The sequence below is a fragment of the Hyla sarda genome, chromosome 10 (assembly GCF_029499605.1).
Source record: "Hyla sarda isolate aHylSar1 chromosome 10, aHylSar1.hap1, whole genome shotgun sequence".
Classification (NCBI taxonomy): domain Eukaryota; kingdom Metazoa; phylum Chordata; class Amphibia; order Anura; family Hylidae; genus Hyla; species Hyla sarda.
In genome coordinates this window covers 118,703,016-118,723,529 of record NC_079198.1, presented here as the reverse complement: position 1 = coordinate 118,723,529, position 20,514 = coordinate 118,703,016, and the positions used below count along the sequence as shown (strand labels likewise).

At 43.6% G+C, this 20,514-nt stretch overlaps 1 protein-coding gene across 1 annotated transcript; it reads left to right on the top strand.

The window, feature by feature from the left end:
* The first annotated feature begins 1,379 nt into the window (after positions 1-1,379).
* On the top strand, positions 1,380-2,321 carry LOC130293245 (olfactory receptor 10AG1-like). The gene has a single exon (XM_056541747.1). It carries the CDS (start codon positions 1,380-1,382, stop codon positions 2,319-2,321), a length of 942 nt encoding a protein of 313 aa, XP_056397722.1.
* Positions 2,322-20,514: the final 18,193 nt, after the last annotated feature.

Sequence of the window (20,514 nt, the reverse complement as noted above, 5' to 3'; positions counted from 1 at the left end):
ACCCTTGCACTTTACCACCTTGCACAATTATGCACATTAGGATATGTTAGATTTTTATTCTTTGTATTTATTGCTGATTACACTGTATGGACACTTAATTGCCTTGGATGTTGTATTTAAACCACTAATTTCAGTCACTTGACATGCTTGAAAAAGGCTGCACGGGCAGCCGAAATTTTGCTCCTGTATTTGTGACATGAAATAATCAAATTGTTTTTTTTTTCTCAGAGTGTCCAGAATTGAGAACACTTTCTAGACAATTGGCAATAGTTTTTGTTTCCAATTTATTTTTTTCAGCTTTTCTTGTTATAAAAATATTTTCTAAGTTTACAGTTTCACCCCCTATGATCTCACTAAGGGAAATTGGTCAAGGATCAACTATCAGCTACAGTCAGCGATACTATCTAGATTATTTTTTTTGTACTAACTTGTCCCCAAAAAGGTTAGTACATTTTTTCAGTACAGTATTGTTATGTATTTGTTTATTTACTTATTTGTTTATTTATTTAGTTATTTATTTATGCTCCATTTTTGCTGTTCCTGGAACTGCCCCACATTTTGCTTATAAAGTGGCCCCACTGTGATTATGCTCCTCAGTCCATTATCTTTTTCAAAAGTTAATACTTTATAATGACTTAAAATTTATATTATCATTTCTGGTCATAAAGGTTCTATCACTTGCCAATAAAAATGATGGGAAGAAAAAAATACAGGTTCCCCAGTTGGTGTAAAGGTATGTATTTAACCCACTAACCCTACATCGGTCTTCTGTTCACCCACACTGTAACCCAGTGTATTGGGTTAAGTGTGGGTGAGTAGATGGCCATTTTCCTTTAAGTAGTAAGATGTATTTATCAAAAAGTTCTGAAGATGCTTTCTTCATTTATTAGGTTACACTTTGGTTACTTATGGTTGCTCTTGAAAAATATTTGGCATACTTCTGATAGCAAACTCTAGAAACAGAAGTTACATTGGATTTACCTTATTTAAAGAGTCTGTATGATCAATAGGACATCAACATGGGAGACCTATGAGATATGTTATATTCATTCAAACCTTACCGCCTAAGACACTTTTAAATCCCCTTTCCTAACATAATAAATCTCCCGTTTATGCACATTACTATCTTTTCCTGCTTATCTGTATTCCATTTTAGAGTCTAAGCTTGGGCCCTCTAAACTTGGGCCATGACTGAGAGGCTGTTTGAAGACCAAACTCTATAGTCAACAAGACAATAAATAATGTCCTTTGATAGACAGATGTGTAGAGAAAGGACATCAATTGGAGCAGAAGGCGACATAACATTGGAAACCGACTGATCATGTTCAGCTTCACTTTATCTCAGTAACATAAACCATGGGATATGGTGAATCTGTGATATGAGAAGAGGGAATCATACAACTGTGGTAGAATTTATTCTTGTTGGATTTTCTGATGTCCCAGAATTGCGGTATTTCCTATTTTCTGTATTTCTTTGTACATTTATTGTGTCTCTGTTTGCACATATGCTTCTAATTGTTCTCTATAGATTCAGTACAAAACTTCATACCACAATGTACTTTTTTCTTGCCAACTTCTCATTTTTGGAAATATGTTACATTTCAACTATTACACTAAAAATGCTGGTAAACCTCCTATCAGGTGATAAAAGCATCACATTCTATGGCTGTGCCTTACAAATGTACTTTTTCCTACTTCTGGCATGTACAGAATGTTATATGCTGGCAGCCATGGCTTATGACAGATATATCGCCATATGTCATCCATTATTATATAACATTACTATGAGTAGGGATGGTTGCCTAACATTTATTGTGGCCTCGTGGACCGTTGGGTTCATGGTTGCTATAATACAGACTTCTCTAATTTTCTCCTTACCTTTTTGTGGACCCAATAAAATAAACCATTTCTACTGCGACATTCCGCCGATCCTGGCCTTGGCGTGTACGGACACACAGTTTAATGAAATCATAACTTTTATAGTTGTCCTATGTGTGGTTGTTGGTGCTTTTCTGTTGATAATGGTTTCATATACACAGATCATTTTGACAATTTTAAAGCGCCATTCCTCAGCAGGGATTAAGAAAGCTTTCTCCACCTGCACCTCTCACCTCATAGTGGTGACTATATACTATGGATCCGGTAGTGCAATGTACCTGAGACCTACGTCAAGCTATGGCACAGATGTGGACAAGTTTATGTCGCTCATGTATACCATTGTTGCTCCATTGTTAAATCCCTTCATATACAGTTTAAGAAATAATGATGTGAAATGTGCTATCAAAAAAATGATTTGCAACCTGAGAATAGCTCAGCTTTAATACATTTCACCATAGAAGAATTCTGAAACCACAGTTGTGTCACTTTATAGACAATGCACCATAAAACTGTCTGTTTGACCTCTCGAAATGCTTCTGCTGGCTCCACCGAAATGTTTTGCACCCTCCCTTTGATGTGAGTTCACATCTCTAAACTTTATTGCAGAGGGGTACCTGTAGTGCTCAGGATACGTACAAAACTAGTTGGACACAATGACAGTAGAGATTGATTTGCCCTGTGAGTGCAATAAAAAATGCATCCAGCAGGATTTTAAAAATTTTCTCTTTGTCTATTGTTATTCATGATATCCCAAGTGCTGCAGGTGCACTGTGCATTCTGCAGAGCTTAACCCCTTAACGACTAGTGTTGCTCGCGAATATTCGCAAAGCGAATGTTATTTGCGAATATCGCATATTCGCGAATTCGCGAATATAGCCCTATATATTAGCAATTACGAATATTTGTTTTTTTCTTGTTTTTTTTTTCACAGTACACATCACAGTGATCACCCCTCTTTGCTTCCAGCTTGTGTGGTGTAAAGAAGGCTCTAATACTACTGTGTGAGACTGGCGTGCAAATTTTCGCATATGTGAAAATTTGCATATGCTAATTTTCGCATGTGCAAATTTTCGCTTATGCTAATTTTTATATATGCTTATTTTCGCATATGTTAATTTTAGCATACGTGAATTTTCGCATATACGAAAATAAAATGAGAATATTACGAATATGCGAATTTAGCGAATATATGACGAATATTCGTCCATATATTCGCGAATATTCACAAATCCGAATATGGCCTATGCCGCTCAACACTATTAACGATGCAGGACGTAAATTTACGTCCTAGTGAGCTGGTACTTAACGCACCAGGACTTAGATTTACGTCCTATGCATAACCGCGACCATCGGAGCGATGCTCACGTCATGCGCGGCAGGTCCCGGCTGCTGATAGCAGCCAGGGACCCGCCCGTAATGGCGGACATCCGTGATCACATTAACCCCTCAGATGCCGTGATCAATACAGATCACGGCATCTGCAGCATCGCAGTATTTTGAATGGATGATCGGATCGCCGCGGCAGCGCTAGCATGGCGCCAGCATGGCGGCCGGAGGTCCCCTCACCTTGCTTCGGCCGTCTCCCGGGGTCTTCTGCTCTGGTCTGCGATTGAGCAGACGAGAGCAGAAGATGACCGATAACACTGATCTGTGCTATATGTCCTATACATAGCACTGAACAGTATTAGCAATCGAATGATTGCTATAAATAATAAAAAGTAAAGGTAAAAAAGTAAAAAAAAAATGGAAACCCCCTCCCCCAATAAAACGTAAATTGTCCCATTTTCCCTATTTCACCCCCAAAAAGTGTAAAAAAAATTTTTATGTACTTATTTGGTATCACCGCGTGTGTAAATATCCCAAATATTAAAATAAAATGTTAATGATACCGTGCGGTGTGAACATAAAAAAAAAAGTCCAAAATAGCTTCTTTTTTGTAACATTTTAATCCAAAAAAAAAATTATTTATAAAAAAAGTATTAAAAGTTTTATATAAGCAAATATGGTATCAATAAAAAGAACAGATCACAACGCAAAAAATGAGTTCTCATACCGCCGCTTATACGGAAAAATGAAAAAGTTATAGATCTTCAAAATAGGGGGATTTTAAATGTACTAATTTGATTAAACAGTTTGCGATTTTTTTTAAGCGCAACAGTAATAGAAAAGTATATTATCATGGGTATCATTTTAATTGTATTGACCCAAAGAATAAAGAGCACATGTCATTTTTACCGTAAATTGTACAGCGTGAAAACGAAACCTTCCAAAATTTGCAAAATTGCGGTTTTCTTTTTAATTTCCCCACACAAATGGTATTTTTTTGGTTGCGCCATACATTTTATGGTAAAGTGAGTGATGGCATTACAACAGACAACTGGTCGTGCAAAAAACAAGCCCCATACTAGTCTGTGGATGAAAATATAAAAGTGTTATGATTTTTTGAAGGCGAGGAGGAAACAACGAATACGTAAAAATAAAATTGTCTGCGTCCTTAAGGCCCAAATGGGCTTCGTGCTTAAGGGGTTAAAGTAGTTCCTGACAGATAGTAGAGGGGTTGGTGTGGGAGCGCAATAAAAGATCACATCACAGGGAGAGCTGTGATTTGAATAGAAACAACAAGGACCTTTTTGAAGAGCAAAATGGAGCCAAGGATAACAGCAGCTCGCTGGACTTTCGAACATTGCCACATTTGGCTTGTGTAAACCAGACAATGGTGGTAATAAAAGCAAAAGGGATAAGGAACACATGGCGTTTTGGCACCTAAATGAAAGGAGGAAGTACTGAAAACACTGAGATGATGTCAGGGTAGCCCAGTCCCAGCATACCTTGCAGCTATTAGCAAGATCACATGACCCCAGGTTATCCAATCATTGCTTGCATTCATGTGTCAGACAGCTCCCAGGCCAATAGGACAAAGCACGGGGTCAGTTTAAAAGGCTAAAAAAAATTCCCATGTACTTACTGCATTGCAACCATCATTTTGAAGAAAGAAAGCTTAGAGAGCAAGCAAGGATTGCGAGAAAGTTCAGCGCGCCGATGTCAACCCAAAATTCGGTTTGAATCCACCTTCGCAAAGCTCGCTCGTCTCCAATCTAGACCTAATTATGAAAGTGCAAAGAGAAGTTGAAGAATTTTTTTTTTTTTTAAATTAGTGTAGAGTTGCGCTGGGTTTTCTATGCCAAACCCAAAATTTTACAGAGAGACTGACTCTCTCAGGGATCAAGGCTTATAAAACCCTTTATATTTGAACCTTTGTATATTGTAAATCCTTGCATTTATTGATATGCATTAAAATTGGTTCCACAAATAGTTATAACCACAGTCCACTGATCACTATAACATGCTCTCAGTTGAGAGTCTTGATAATAGGCATCTGCAGTATGTACCAGTAAATGAAACAGACTGGAATACTGACAACTAAAATATTAAACGTTCATCTCTCCTACAGGATTTGTGGCATCAGCCACATCATCAGGAGTGTAGAGGCAAATGAGCTTGTGGCCAAATGTTTGGACCTTTATAAGCTCCAAGGTAACCTGACTTAATGACAGGCCCTGCTGATTCTAATATGGCCACTACATTGGTTTGTTCTGAGGTTGTGAAGACGGTATTTGGCCTAAAAAACTGGTCATTGTAGTTTGTGAAATGGATCCATTGACCTTTTTGTATTCATGGCTCTACTTACTTGATGTGCCATATTCCCCGGGTATAAGTTGCCAACTGGTGCACTCACCGGATAGGGCAATACCAATCTGTGTCCCGATATTGATGAAGCAGAGGAGCCCAATTTCCCAGAGCCCCCAGAAACCATAGTGTGAGCTGGCCTTTGTACCATCTCTGATCATGGTTGCCCACTCTTGTTGCTTTGGTGGTCTGGTTTTTTATTACTTTGTTGTTTTTGTTGTTGGTTCTGTTTGTACTTGGTACCATTGAATTTTCTCTCTGTGCTTCCACAGGAGCTACTACTATCTAAGAAGAAAAATACACAAAAAAACGCAACAACACTATAACACTATCACAACAACACTATAAAACACTATATATAACACATCATTTAAGCCAACTGTCATTGCCACTGTGGGATTTGTAAAGTTATTACATTTTATACTTAGCTGGGTAAGTGAGTATGCAACCTACTATGTACAGATACATTAGCACTTTGTATTGCTCATATCAATTGCTATAAATTGAGATCACAGGATCAGAGGATCATGTAACTCAAAAGGAAGAATCTCAATTTGAACTCTAGGATCAAGATCACATGATCAGAGGAGGTCACATATTTTGAGGCTAATGTACCTCAAAAGGAAGTATGTCATTCTGGAGCGTCAGACACAGCACGTGTAGGTAGCATTGACCACTAATAGCAAGGATTTTTATAGGTCTATAATGGCTGTATTGTGCTAAATGATTGATTGATGGTCATGGGAAGGGGGGGGGGGGGTATTCTGGGAGCTTAAAAATGTCTAAACAGTTGGCCACTACATTTGCATCTCCAACCCTGATGATGCGACGGGTGCCACAAAACATGTAGGGGAAGTGAAAGGTTAACATTTTAATTATCAGTATTACAGTCCATTTTCTAAGTGCATACTGCAGGCACCTATTTTCAAGACTCTCAACTGAGAGCAAGTTATATTGATCAGTTGACTGTGATCTGTGATTTTAAAGAGTACCTATCATAAAGTAATCTGTCCCTAAATCCAACATCTGTCCCTGACTCATCTAGACACTAACGCTGCCTTTAAAAAAAAAAATGTATATACCCCTTTGTACCTTAATTCAGGCCTGTCAGCCTGTTCACTCTCTGGGGCCTGTGTGAGGGAGGAAAAGGGCATGGCCCGGCAGTCGCAACATCATCTGAAGCCTTCAGGGGCACACTTCTGCCCTTCTTCATCTATACTGTTCTTCCCTGGCTCAGTGTATCAGGAGGCAGAGGTAGAGGCAGGGGGTGGGGATATGCAAATTGGGTGTGCCGCGCACATGCCTGTGCACGGAGCTCACTCTCGGCCTACTTCATATACAGGCAGAGAGCAAGCTATGTTCAGACTGCATTTCCTGAGTTTGGACTTCTGCCCGGCAAGCAGAAGTCCAATCTCAGTTTGCGCGAGGGGGTGAAAAAGCAGTCTGGACCAGTAGGCAGACCACTAGTGGCCGACATTTCAAAGTTTAAAAAAATCATATTTAACTACATATTTTTTAACACAAATATATTAGGCCTTTTTTCTTCAGATAAGGTGTGTCATATTAAAAAAACTAAAATAAAATAAGCCATAATACAGATTTTAGGTGCAAAATTTAAAGAGTTATGATTTTTTAAAGGTAAGGAGGAAAAAACGAAAGAGCAAAAACGGAAAAACGCCCGGTCCTTAAGGGGTTAATGAGAGTGCCCATTTAACTATTTGCTATAAATGTGATGTTTACAATATACACTAGTAGGGAGGTTCAAAGATAAGGGCCCTTATTTACTATTGCAAACCTGACATGTTTTGTCGGGTTGTGCGCCAGGATCTGTCGCATTGCGCCAGAAATTCTGTCTGTGCCAGATTTTGCGCCAGAATTGAAAAAACCTGACTAACTCTCCATTTTGCTAAGAAAATGTGAAAAAGGGGCGTGGCCGCCGGGGGAAATGGGGTGTGGTCTCAGAAAAGGGGCGTGTTCCCAACATTTTCACAAAAACCCTACATATTTACTAAGGTTTCCACAAAAAATTTGGTGAATTGGAGCTGAGGAAAACCAGACAGATCAGAACATGTGTAAAATAAAAAAGCAAAGTGTAGGGAAAGTGGAAAATTAAGTGAAACCTAATTAAATACTGTGGAAAATAAATTGTAGGGAATTAAAACCCACAAAGAAACCTACACAACACTCTTAGTAAATGAGGGCCAAGGTGTTTTATACCCCGTGATCCTGGAAAGAGTCAGATTCTCTGTAAGACTTGGGGTTCTGTATAGAAGTTAATTCAAACCATTTCTACCCTGGGACAATGTTGTGTTTATATTGGAGTTGCTCTGGGAGACTCCTCAATTTAAATTTTAAAATTTCATTTTGTAAGTGTCCCCCAATTTTTACTAGTGTATTTAATAGATTGACACTTAATGTATACCAATATCATATTATAAATGTTATCATACTACACTTTACAAAAGACAATTCTATGCTAAATCTCTAAAACCTTGGGGACCTCTCAATTATAATTTGGCACATAGAAATAGACCCAGGTGTTAACAATGTCCACTGAGAATAACAAACATAATAAACATAATTACCGATGTCTGCTTGTCTCTATATATAATGTTTTGATTTCTATTAAATGTATTTTATGTATTGAATATCTCAAGGCTGGAAAGACATTACCTTATTTTCTTCCATTTAGCTATAGCAATAAATTAAGTGGGAGGCTATTTAGAATGCATGTCAGATGAAAGGTAAAATATACATTCTCTTTAATATGAGCCATGGGTGTAACTATACAGTGGCATTCAAAGGTATTCACCCAGTTGTTGTTTTTCCTGTTGTTTCGCATTAAGAATTAAGAGTAATCTTTGGCGGGTTTTGGAACATTTGATTTATACGACATCTCAACCACTTTTAAGAGGTAAAATATTGTTACTGTGACCCAAACAAAAGTTAAATAGGCACAGTCAATTTAGAAAAACTTACAACATGTCACAGAGACATGTCAAAAGTTTTGATTGGTCTGGGTCTCAGTTCTGAGACCTATACCAACCATAAAAATGAGCCTGGAGAAGTGTGCTGCATTTCTGTTTTGTTCTGGCTTGTAATCTTTGTCTCATTGCTCCATAGACTTATAATGTGCCAAGAAGAGAAAAAATTGCTTCAAGCCATGAAGATATTAGCAATACAGTACACTTTTCCAGGCTCATTCTCATAGTTGGTATAGGTCTCAGCACTAAGACATAGACCGATCAAAACTTTTGACCCTGTGTCCCTTTTGACTCCATGTCCCAGTCAAAAATATTTTCTAAGCAACAGTGACACTTTAAGACAAAGGAAAAGGAACCTTTAAAGTTGTCATTATGGAGCGACCTTTACACCAATTTCAGATGTGAGTGTTTTCGGGTATTTCTTTATTAGCTTAAATGGGTTATCCAGGAAAAAACTTTTTTTATATATCAACTGGCTCCAGAAAGTTAAACAGATTTGTAAATTACTTCTATTAAAAAATCTTAATCCTTTCAGTACTTATGAGCTGATGAAGTAGAGTTGTTCTTTTCCGTCCAAATGCTCTCTGATGACACCTGTCTCGGGAACCGCCCGGTTTAGAAGCAAATTCCCATAGCAAACCTCTCCTACTCTGTGCAGTTCCCAAGACAAGCAGAGATGTCAGCAGAGAGCACTGTTGCCAGACAGAAAACAACAACTCAACTTCAGCAGCTGATAATTATTGAAAGAATTAAGATTTTTTAATGGAAGTAATTTACAAATCTGTTTAACTTTCTGGAGCCAGTTGATATAAAAAAAAAAAAATTCCTGGAATAATGATGATGATGAAGCCGATCGCAATTGGAAGCCGGGTGCAGAAGGGGCTTCATTATCATCAGGAGAAGAGGGTTGCAGGTTGTCTGTAAGGGAGCAGCTGAGCCAGCAAGGTGGGAGCATGGTTGGCAGTCAGCACGGTTGCAGAAGTGGAAATTCTGGAGCCAAACGTGCCCAGGGGAGACAACCTACTTTGCGGCAGCTTACCTTCCAGGGAGGTAGTGGAACAGTGGTTCCTGGAGACAATGGCAGTGGCAGTCAATTAGTGCGGACTTTTGGTGGGAAAATCAAATACTCAGCGGTGTAGCAGTTTTTCATCAAGCTTCCGAAGGAGGTTAACATAGCCACATGCAAGATGTGTCGGCAGAAGGTGAAGCGTGGCCAGGATCCCAATGTTGACACCACGACTTTCCGTCAACATATGCTGTGCCACCATAAAGTGGCCTGGAAGAACAGTGGCTCCGATGTACTGGTCCTGCCTGCTGCATCACCCATCGTCTGTCGCTCCAGATGCTCCTCCTACTTTTAGTCAGTCATTTCACCAGCAATCCATCGGCGAAGCCATGTCCAAAAGACAACAGAATGCGCCCACTCATCCAATGGCGCAGAAGCTGAATGTGCTCCTGTCCAAGTTGCTGGTGCTGCAGTCCCTCCCTTGTCAAGTGGTAGACTCTGCACCTTTCAGAAAACTGATGGCTTGTGCCGAGCCAAGGTGGAGAGTCCCAAGCCATCATTTCTTTGCGAAGAAGGCAGTACCAGCCCTGCACAATTTTGTGGAATAGAGCTGCAGCGTCAGAATGGTATCCCCCAACATAGTCTGATTTGCGACGTTGCCACACATTGCATTTGCACCCTCCATATGTTGGACCAACTATACGAACAGAGAAAAGCCATCACTGATATCTTGATGATCCAAGCAGATAGGGGTACTCCCCTGTGTAACTTCAATGTCAACCAGTGGTAGCTCATACGTGACACCTACCGTTTGCTCAGGCCCTTTGAGGAAGCCACATTATTAGTCAGTCTCCAGGATTACGGGATGAACAACAGCTTCATTTCTTACAACACATGTTGAAAACGATGGCTGGTCAGGGCACTGGAGACGTGGCGCCTACATCTTATGGCCACATGAGCCCTGTGGGGGCTGAACTGGAGGAGGAGGGGTTGGAGGGGCACAGTGGAGCACAGTTTAGGTTTTGCGAAATGGACAGGTTTTCTAGTCATCTGACAGGAGAGAAGGAGCAGCCAGGTGAGCTAGAGGGTTATGAGGAATTTGAGACAGAGGACCCAGACACACCGTGGCAGTATGCAGATGATGCAGGCAGGGAGTGTCTCCGAGTCACTTGCACAAATGGCACGATGTATGCTCAGTTGCTTGCATAGTGACTGCCGAATTGTCACCATTCGGCAGCAGGATGACTTCTGGATCACCACCTTATTGGACCCTCGCTTCCAGCAAAAAATGGGGGCCTTCTTTTTTACACCCACTGAGAGGGAGGACAAACTGACCTACTACAGAGACATCCTACGTAGTCAGTTGGCTGATGCCTATCGGCACCATCCTCGCTCCTCTTGCCGGTCTGACTCGGGGGTCCTCTGCACTCACCTTCCACTGCCATGGCTGCTGGGGAGGGGTGGGGTGGAAGGAGCAGTACCAGCTCCATCAGCAGCAGCCTGAGTCTACAGTCGCTGATGAGTACCTTTCTTCACCCGCATAGTGAAGCAACTCAGTAGCAGGTAGACCTGGAGCAGGACCTGAACCAGCAGGTGGTGGCTAGTGTTGCTCGCGAATATTCGCAGTGCAAATTTTATTTGCGAATATTACATATTCGCGAATTCGCGAATATAGCACTATATATTTGTAATTACGAATATTCGTTTTTTTTTTTTTTTTTTTTCCCACAGTACACATCCCAGTGATCATCCCTCTCTGCTTCCAGCTTGTGTGATGTAAAGGAGGCTCTAATACTACTGTGTGAGACTGGCGTGCGAATTTTCGCATATGCTAATTTTCGCTTGTGATAATTTTTTTGTATATGCTAATTTTCGCATACGTGAATATTCGCATATGCGAAAATAAAACGAGAATATTACGAATATGCGAATTTAGCGAATATATGATGAATATTCGTCCATATATTCACGAATATTCGCGAATTCGAATATGGCCTATGCCGCTCAACACTAGTGGTGGCATACTTTGACATGCCCATACCAACACACCTTGAAGATCCGCTGGACTTCTGGGCAGCCAAATTTAATTTGTGGCCACAACCAGAAGAGTTTCGGATGGATCAGCCATGTCACGATGCCGGCTTGGCAGGAGGTGGATCCTCTGTGCCAGAGAGGGATTGGCGTGGACCGTGCTAGTGGACCGGTTCTAAGTCACTACTGGTATTCACCAGAGCCCGCCGCAAAGCGGGATGGTCTTGCTGCGGCGGTAGTGACCAGGTCGTATCCACTAGCAACGGCTCAACCTCTCTGACTGCTGAAGATAGGCGCGGTACAAGGGAGTAGACAGAAGCAAGGTCGGACGTAGCAGAAGGTCGGGGCAGGCAGCAAGGATCGTAGTCAGGGGCAACGGCAGGAGGTCTGGAACACAGGCTAGGAACACACAAGGGAACGCTTTCACTAGGCACAAGGGCAACAAGATCCGGCGAGGGAGTGCAGGGGAAGTGAGGTATATATAGGGAGTGCACAGGTGAACACACTAATTAGAACCACTGCGCCAATCAGCGGCGCAGTGGCCCTTTAAATCGCAGAGACCCGGCGCGCGCGCACCCTAGGGAGCGGGGCCGCGCGCGCCGGGACAGGACCGACGGAGAGCGAGTCAGGTACGGGAGCCGGGGTGCGCATCGCGAGCGGGCGCCACCCGCATCGCGAATCGCATCCCGGCTGGAGGCGGTATCGCAGCGCACCCGGTCAGTGGATCTGACCGGGGCGCTGCAGTAGCGAGAGTGTAGCGAGCGCTCCGGGGAGGAGCGGGGACCCGGAGCGCTCGGCGTAACAGTACCCCCCCCTTGGGTCTCCCCCTCTTCTTTGAGCCTGAGAACCTGAGGACCAGACTTTTATCTAGGATATTGTCCTCAGGTTCCCAGGATCTCTCTTCAGGGCCACAGCCCTCCCAGTCAACCAGAAAAAAGGTTTTCCCTCTGACCTTTTTGGAGGCCAGTATCTCCTTTACAGGAAAGATGTCCAAAGAACCGGAGACAGGAGTGGGAGAAATAAGTTTAGGAGAAAAACGGTTGAGGATGAGTGGTTTAAGAAGAGAGACATGAAAGGCATTAGGAATACGAAGAGAAGGAGGAAGAAGAAGTTTGTAAGAGACAGGATTAATCTGGCACAAAACTTTGAAAGGACCAAGATAGCGTGGTCCCAATTTGTAGCTGGGAACACGGAAGCGGACATATTTAGCGGAGAGCCATACCTTGTCTCCGGGAGAAAAAATGGGGGGAGCTCTTCTTTTCTTATCAGCAAACTTCTTCATGCGTGATGAAGCCTGTAAGAGAGAATTTTGGGTCTCTTTCCATATGGTGGAAAGATCACGAGTTATTTCATCCACAGCGGGCAAACCAGAGGGCAAGGGAGTAGGGAGGGGAGGAAGAGGGTGACGGCCGTACACCACGAAAAATGGGGATTTGGAAGAAGATTCAGAGACTCTGAAGTTATACGAGAATTCGGCCCATGGTAGAAGATCTGCCCAGTCATCCTGGCGGGAGGAAACAAAATGCCGTAAATAATCACCCAGGACCTGGTTAATTCTTTCTACTTGCCCATTGGATTGAGGATGATAAGCAGAAGAAAAGTTTAATTTAATCTTGAGTTGTTTACAGAGAGCCCTCCAGAATTTTGACACGAATTGGACGCCTCTATCCGAGACGATCTGCGTGGGCAACCTGTGAAGACGAAAAATGTGTACAAAAAATTGTTTTGCCAACTGAGGCGCTGAAGGAAGACCAGGAAGAGGAATAAAATGTGCCATCTTGGAAAATCGATCAACGACCACCCAAACAACAGTGTTGCCACGGGATGGGGGTAAGTCTGTAATAAAGTCCATACCAATCAGAGACCAAGGCTGTTCGGGGACAGGCAGAGGGTGAAGGAGACCAGCAGGCTTCTGGCGAGGAGTCTTGTCCCGGGCACAGACAGTGCAGGCCCGCACAAAATCAACAACATCCGTCTCCAGAGTCGGCCACCAATAGAAACGAGAGATGAGTTGCACGGATTTCTTGATGCCCGCATGGCCTGCGAGATGGGAGGAGTGACCCCATTTGAGGATTCCGAGGCGTTGGCGTGGAGAGACGAAGGTCTTCCCTGGAGGAGTTTGCCTGATGGAGGCTGGAGAAGTGGAGATCAGGCAGTCAGGAGGAATGATGTGTTGCGGAGAGAGCTCTACTTCCGAGGCATCCGAGGAACGAGAGAGAGCATCGGCCCTGATGTTCTTATCGGCAGGGCGAAAGTGAATTTCAAAATTAAACCGGGCAAAGAACAGAGACCACCTGGCCTGGCAAGGATTCAGCCGTTGGGCAGACTGGAGATAGGAGAGATTCTTGTGATCGGTGTAAATAATAACTGGAAATTTTGATCCCTCCAGCAGATGCCTCCATTCCTCAAGTGCTAATTTAATGGCCAGTAGTTCTCGATCCCCGATGGAGTAGTTCCTCTCCGCCGGAGAGAAGGTCCTAGAAAAAAAACCACAGGTAACAGCATGCCCGGAAGAATTTTTTTGTAGAAGAACAGCTCCAGCTACTACTGAGGAGGCATCAACCTCCAATAGGAAGGGTTTAGATGGGTCAGGTCTGGAGAGCACGGGAGCAGAAGAAAAGGCCGACTTGAGCCGTTTAAAGGCGTCTTCCGCTTGAGGAGGCCAGGACTTAGGATTGGCATTCTTCTTGGTTAAAGCCACGATAGGAGCCACAATGGTGGAAAAATATGGAATAAATTGTCTGTAATAATTGGCGAACCCCAAAAAACGTTGGATAGCACGGAGTCCGGAGGGGCGTGGCCAATCTAAGACGGCAGAGAGTTTGTCTGGATCCATTTGTAGTCCCTGGCCAGAGACCAAGTATCCTAGGAAAGGAAGAGATTGACATTCAAACAGACATTTCTCCATTTTGGCATAAAGTTGATTGTCACGAAGTCTCTGAAGAACCATGCGGACATGCTGGCGGTGTTCTTCTAGGTCGGCAGAAAAAATCAGAATATCATCCAGATACACAACAACACAGGAATATAAGAGATCACGAAAAATTTCATTAACAAAGTCTTGGAAGACGGCAGGGGCGTTGCACAGGCCAAAGGGCATGACCAGATACTCAAAGTGTCCATCTCTAGTGTTAAATGCCGTTTTCCATTCATCCCCCTCCCTGATGCGGATGAGATTATAAGCACCTCCTGATTAAGTCCAGTTTGGTAAAGATGTGGGCACCTTGGAGGCGATCAAAGAGATAAGAGGTAGAGGGTAGCGGTTCTTTACCGTGATTTTATTAAGACCGCGGTAGTCAATGCAAGGACGTAGGGAGCCATCTTTTTTGGACACAAAGAAAAATCCAGCTCCGGCAGGAGAGGAGGATTTGCGGATAAACCCCTTTTTTAAATTTTCCTGGATGTACTCAGAGATAGCAAGAGTCTCTGGGGCGGACAGAGGATAAATTCTGCCCCGGGGTGGAGTAGTGCCCGGGAGGAGGTCAACAGGACAGTCATAAGGCCTGTGAGGAGGTAGAGTCTCAGCTTGTTTTTTGCAAAACACATCAGCAAAGTCCATATAGGCCTTAGGGAGACCGGTTACAGGGGGAACCACAGGGTCACGGCAGGGAGTACTGGGAACCGGTTTAAGGCAGTCCTTGAAACAAGAGATACCCCAGCTCTTGATCTCCCCTGTGGACCAATCCACGGTTGGGGAATGGCGTTGGAGCCACGGTAGTCCAAGGAGAATTTCGGAAGTGCAATTGGGGAGGACCAAGAACTCAATTTTTTCTTGATGAGGTCCGATGCACATTAGAAGGGGCTCCGTGCGGTAACGTATGGTGCAGTCCAATCTTTCATTGTTAACACAATTGATGTAGAGGGGCCTGGCGAGACTGGTTACCGGGATGTTGAACCTGTTGATGAGAGAGGCCAAAATAAAGTTTCCTGCAGATCCGGAATCCAAGAAGGCCATAGTAGAGAAGGAGAAGGTAGATGCAGATATCCGCACAGGCACAGTAAGACGTGGAGAAGCAGAGTTGACATCAAGGACTGTCTCACTTTTGTGCGGAGTCTGCGTGCGTCTTTCCAGGCGGGGAGGACGGATAGGACAATCCTTCAGGAAGTGTTCGGTACCGGCACAGTACAGGCAGAGATTCTCCATGCGGCGTCGTGTCCTCTCTTGAGGTGTCAGGCGAGACCGGTCAACTTGCATAGCCTCCACGGCGGGAGGCACAGGAACGGATTGCAGAGGACCAGAGGAGAGAGGAGCCGGGGAGAAAAAACGCCTCGTGCGAACAAAGTCCATATCCTGGCGGAGCTCCTGACGCCTTTCGGAAAAACGCATGTCAATGCGAGTGGCAAGATGAATGAGTTCATGTAGATTAGCAGGAATTTCTCGTGCGGCCAGCACATCTTTAATGTTGCTGGATAGGCCTTTTTTAAAGGTCGCGCAGAGGGCCTCATTATTCCAGGATAGTTCAGAAGCAAGAGTACGGAATTGTATGGCGTACTCGCCAACGGAAGAATTACCCTGGACCAGGTTCAGCAGGGCAGTCTCAGCAGAAGAGGCTCGAGCAGGTTCCTCAAAGACACTACGAATTTCCGAGAAGAAGGAGTGTACAGAGGCAGTGACGGGGTCATTGCGGTCCCAGAGCGGTGTGGCCCATGACAGACCATCCACCAATGCCTGATGCATCAGAGTAGATTGACCATGGTGCCACACCAATACTTCACAAATATTGATAGAGCCAAACAGATTTAAGTTACAAACATTCATTGCATCAGACCTTTTTTCACCCAACTTCGTCACCGGGTACTGGTATTGTCACCCACCGCACCACTCTGTACACCGGGATACTTTCAGGACTTTTGATGCTGCTGCTGCCACCTCCAAGCTGTCTCATTCTGCCAACATATGTTCTCATCATGCTGCCGCCACCTTCACGCTGTGTCATTCAGCCACTATATGTTCTCCTCATGCTGCCGCCACCTCCACGCTGTGTCATTCAACCACCATATGTTCTAATCTTGCTGCTGCCAACTCAAGGCTGTGCCATACAGCCACTATATGTTCTCCTCATGCTGCCGCCAACTCCAGGCTGTGCCATTCAACACTATATGGTCTCCTCATGATGCTGCCACCTCCACGCTGTGTCATTCAGCCACTATATGTTCTACGCATGCTGCCGCCAACTCCACGCTGTGGCATTCAGCCACTATATGTTCTCCTCATGCTGCGGCCAACTTCAGGCTGTGCCATTCAGCCACTATATGGTCTCCTCATGCTGCCGTCACCTCAACACTGTGTCATTCAGCCACTATATGTTCTACTCATTCTGCCGCCAACTCCAGGCTGTGTCATTCAGCCACTATTGTAACATCTGTGCTCCGGCCAGACACGCTTGCCGTGAGCGCTCTCTTGTCATGTCGCCGCTGCTGGCAGGGCTAGGATTCGCATCACGGGACGCACCCGCATGCAAATCGCAGCCCCTCACTCACCTCCCTGGTCTTTCTGTTCCTGCAGCCCCGCCGCGTGTGCCCCCGCCTCCTAGGGCGCGCGCTCACCGGAACTCTTACATTTAAAGGGCCAGTAATCATTTAATTAAGTGTCTGCATCTGCACCCTGTCTTTAAATATCAGCTCCTTCCTTTGCCCCCTGCCAGATCTTTGTTGCCTTGTGCCCTAGTGAAAGCTTACTGTGTTCCTGTGTTCCTGATATCCTTGTTCCGTTACCTTACCCTGCACCTGTGCCACATGCCCTGACCTACTGCTACCATGTCCTTGTCTTGCCATTTTCCTTTTGTGCCATGCCACATCCCAGCAACCTGTGTGGACGAGTCGTGCCAGGGGTAGTGACCTGGGTGCTGCCTGCGCAGTAAGACCATCCCACTGGTGAAAACCAGCGGCACCTTAGACTCCGCTCCCTGGCACGGTTCATGTCATCACCCACACAGGCCCAGAGGATCCACCACCTGCCGTGACCCTAACAACTATATGCTCTACTCATGCTGCCGCCAACTCCAGGCTGTGCCATTCAGCTACTATATGGTCTCCTCATGCTTCCGCCACCTCCAGGCTGTGTCATTCAGCCACTAAATGGTTTACTCATGCTGCTGGGCCTGGGACATTACCTAAAAAATGTTATGGTAGCACTAGCTACCATAAATCTTCAATTTTTATTTGAAAATTCATCTTTTAATCTTAAAGGGGTACTCCGCCCCTAGACATCTTATCCCCTATCCAAAGGATAGGGGATAAGATGTCAGATCGCCGCGGCACCAGATCGCTCTGCACGTAATGACGGGCAATATAGGGGCCGGAGCATCGTTACGTCATGGCTCCGCCCCTCGTGACGTCACGGCCCGCCACTTTCAATACAAGTCTATGGGAGGGGGCGTGGCAGTCATCACACCCCCTGCCATAGACTTGCATTAAGGAGATGGGCCGTGATGTCACGAGGGGCGGAGCCATGATGTCACGCTGCTCCGTCCCCTGTATCGCCCGTTATTACGCACAGAGTGAACTCGCTCTGTGCTGTAATGGTAGCGCGGTGCCGCAGTGGGGATCCCTGGGCTCCCCAGCAGCGGGACCGCGGCGATCTGACATCTTATCCCCTATCCTTTGGATAGGGGATAAGATGTCTAGGGGCGGAGTACCCCTTTAAGGATTATGAAGCTCTATTGTCTCCTCATGTTGCCGCCAGCTCCAGGCTTTGTCATTCAGCCACTATATGGTTTACTGATGCTGCTGGGCCTGTTACATTACCTAAAAAAATTTATGGAAGCACTAGCTACCATAAATCTTCAATTTAAATTTGAAAATTAATCTTTTAATCTTAGGGATTGTGAGGCCCTATGGTCTCCTCATGCTGCTGCCAACTCCAGGCTGTGTCATTCAGCCCCTATATGGTCTCCTCTTGCTGCCACCAATTCCCGGCTGTGTAATTCTGCCAGATTAGAGTCTCCTCATGCTGCTGCCACCTCTAGGCTCTCATTGTGCCACCATGTGACTCCTTGTTAGATTGGGCTTTGTGGTCATACAGTATTAGTTCAAAGTAAATGCTGGGACATTAAACTTGGGACTCTAATATAAATTTTAAATAAAAAAAATCAATGTAATCTTTTCAAGACTGGGGCCCTATGGTTGTTGACATCATATTACCTGTGGAATTATCACAAGAATCCAATGAAACAGCTTGGAGCGATAACAATGAACCTCAACTGATTAAATGAAACATTCACACTTTCACAGTCAGGGGGGCGCTGAGAGGCAGGGGCTGGAACAGGTGGTATCTCGCCTAGCGGAGGGCCGCCACCTCAATGCTCACCAGAATGGGTAATCAAAAAATGTAAATGAATTAAAATTAAATTAAATTACAATTACTTTAAAAATCTGCCACATCCAGACACTCTGAAACAGTGATTCTAATAGTGTTGCCTGTAATCTGCATGTCATACTGAATAACAGTATTATTTCACTAACACAGCACACTCCCTATGTGTGTTAGGACAAGGCAAAGTGTTCTACACCCTATTGAGCCTCTCTGTAGGCCAGAAATAGCCGTTTTTAATAGTGATTTGCCGCAAATAAATTCGGTCCAAACCAAATTTTTTCAGAATATTCGGCAAATCGGCCGAATCGAATTTTTCAGAAATTCGCTCATCTCTAAAGATAACATTACCAAAAATTCTCAAAAAATATGTGATATATAAACATTTGATTTAAACAATAGGTCATTTTCAGATGATACATTTAATTTTAATGTTTAAATGTCTCTCCTTAAACCATCTCCATTTGTAGCATTAAAGAACTTGGAAGGTTGCATGGTGGGTCCATCTCCACTGTGAATCATGGGTACTCCTCCAGTATTAAAGGGGTATTCCAGGAAAAAACTTTTTTTTATATATATCAACTGGCTCCAGAAAGTTAAACAGATTTGTAAATTACTTCTATTAAAAAATCTTAATCCTTTCAGTACTTATGAGCTTCTGAAGTTAAGGTTGTTCTTTTCTGTCTAAATCCTCTCTGATGACACCTGTCTCGGGAAATGCCCAGTTTAGAAGAGGTTTGCTATGGGGATTTGCTTCTAAACTGGGCGTTTCCCGAGACAGGTGTCATCAGAGAGGATTTAGACAGAAAAGAACAACCTTAACTTCAGAAGCTCATAAGTACTGAAAGGATTAAGATTTTTTAATAGAAGTAATTTACAAATCTGTTTAACTTTCTGGAGCCAGTTGATAGCTATAAAAAAAAGTTTTTTCCTGGAATACCCCTTTAAGATTGGTGTCTATGTTTAATCCATGCTTAAATTCCTTAAATGACTTCCTATTTTTATTTTTTTTTAATCTTTTCTTGTCATAAAGGTTCTACTACTTGCATTTAAAATTTATGGGAGGAAAAAATTAAGGTTCACCAGTTAGTGGAATGGGTGAACAGTAAAAGATTTTGCTATAATCTGTAAATAGTAAAATGTATATCTCAAAAACTTCCTTAAAAATCTTCCAAAAAACTTCCAGAAAATCTGGCATACCGCTGATAGCAAACTCCTAGAAACATTAAAAACAAAAGCTTTACTGTACAATCAATAGGACATCAATGTAGGAAACCAATAAGATATGTGATATGTTTAATTATTAATTCTAACCTTATCACCTAAAACATTTTAAATCTTCTTTCCTAACATAATAAACCCCCCAGTCTATGAGCAGCTTCCATCTTAGAGTCTAAGCTTGGGTCCTCTAAAACTGGCCAGGACTGAGAGGCTGTTTGGAGATCAGACTTTATAATCAACAAGACAAGAAGTAATGTCCTGCGATAGACAGATGTGAAGAGAAAATAAAAATATCATTTCGAGCAGAGGGCGACATAACATTGGAAAACGACTGATCATGTTCAGCTTCACTTCATCTCAGTTACATAAACCATAGGTTATCGTGAATCTGTGAT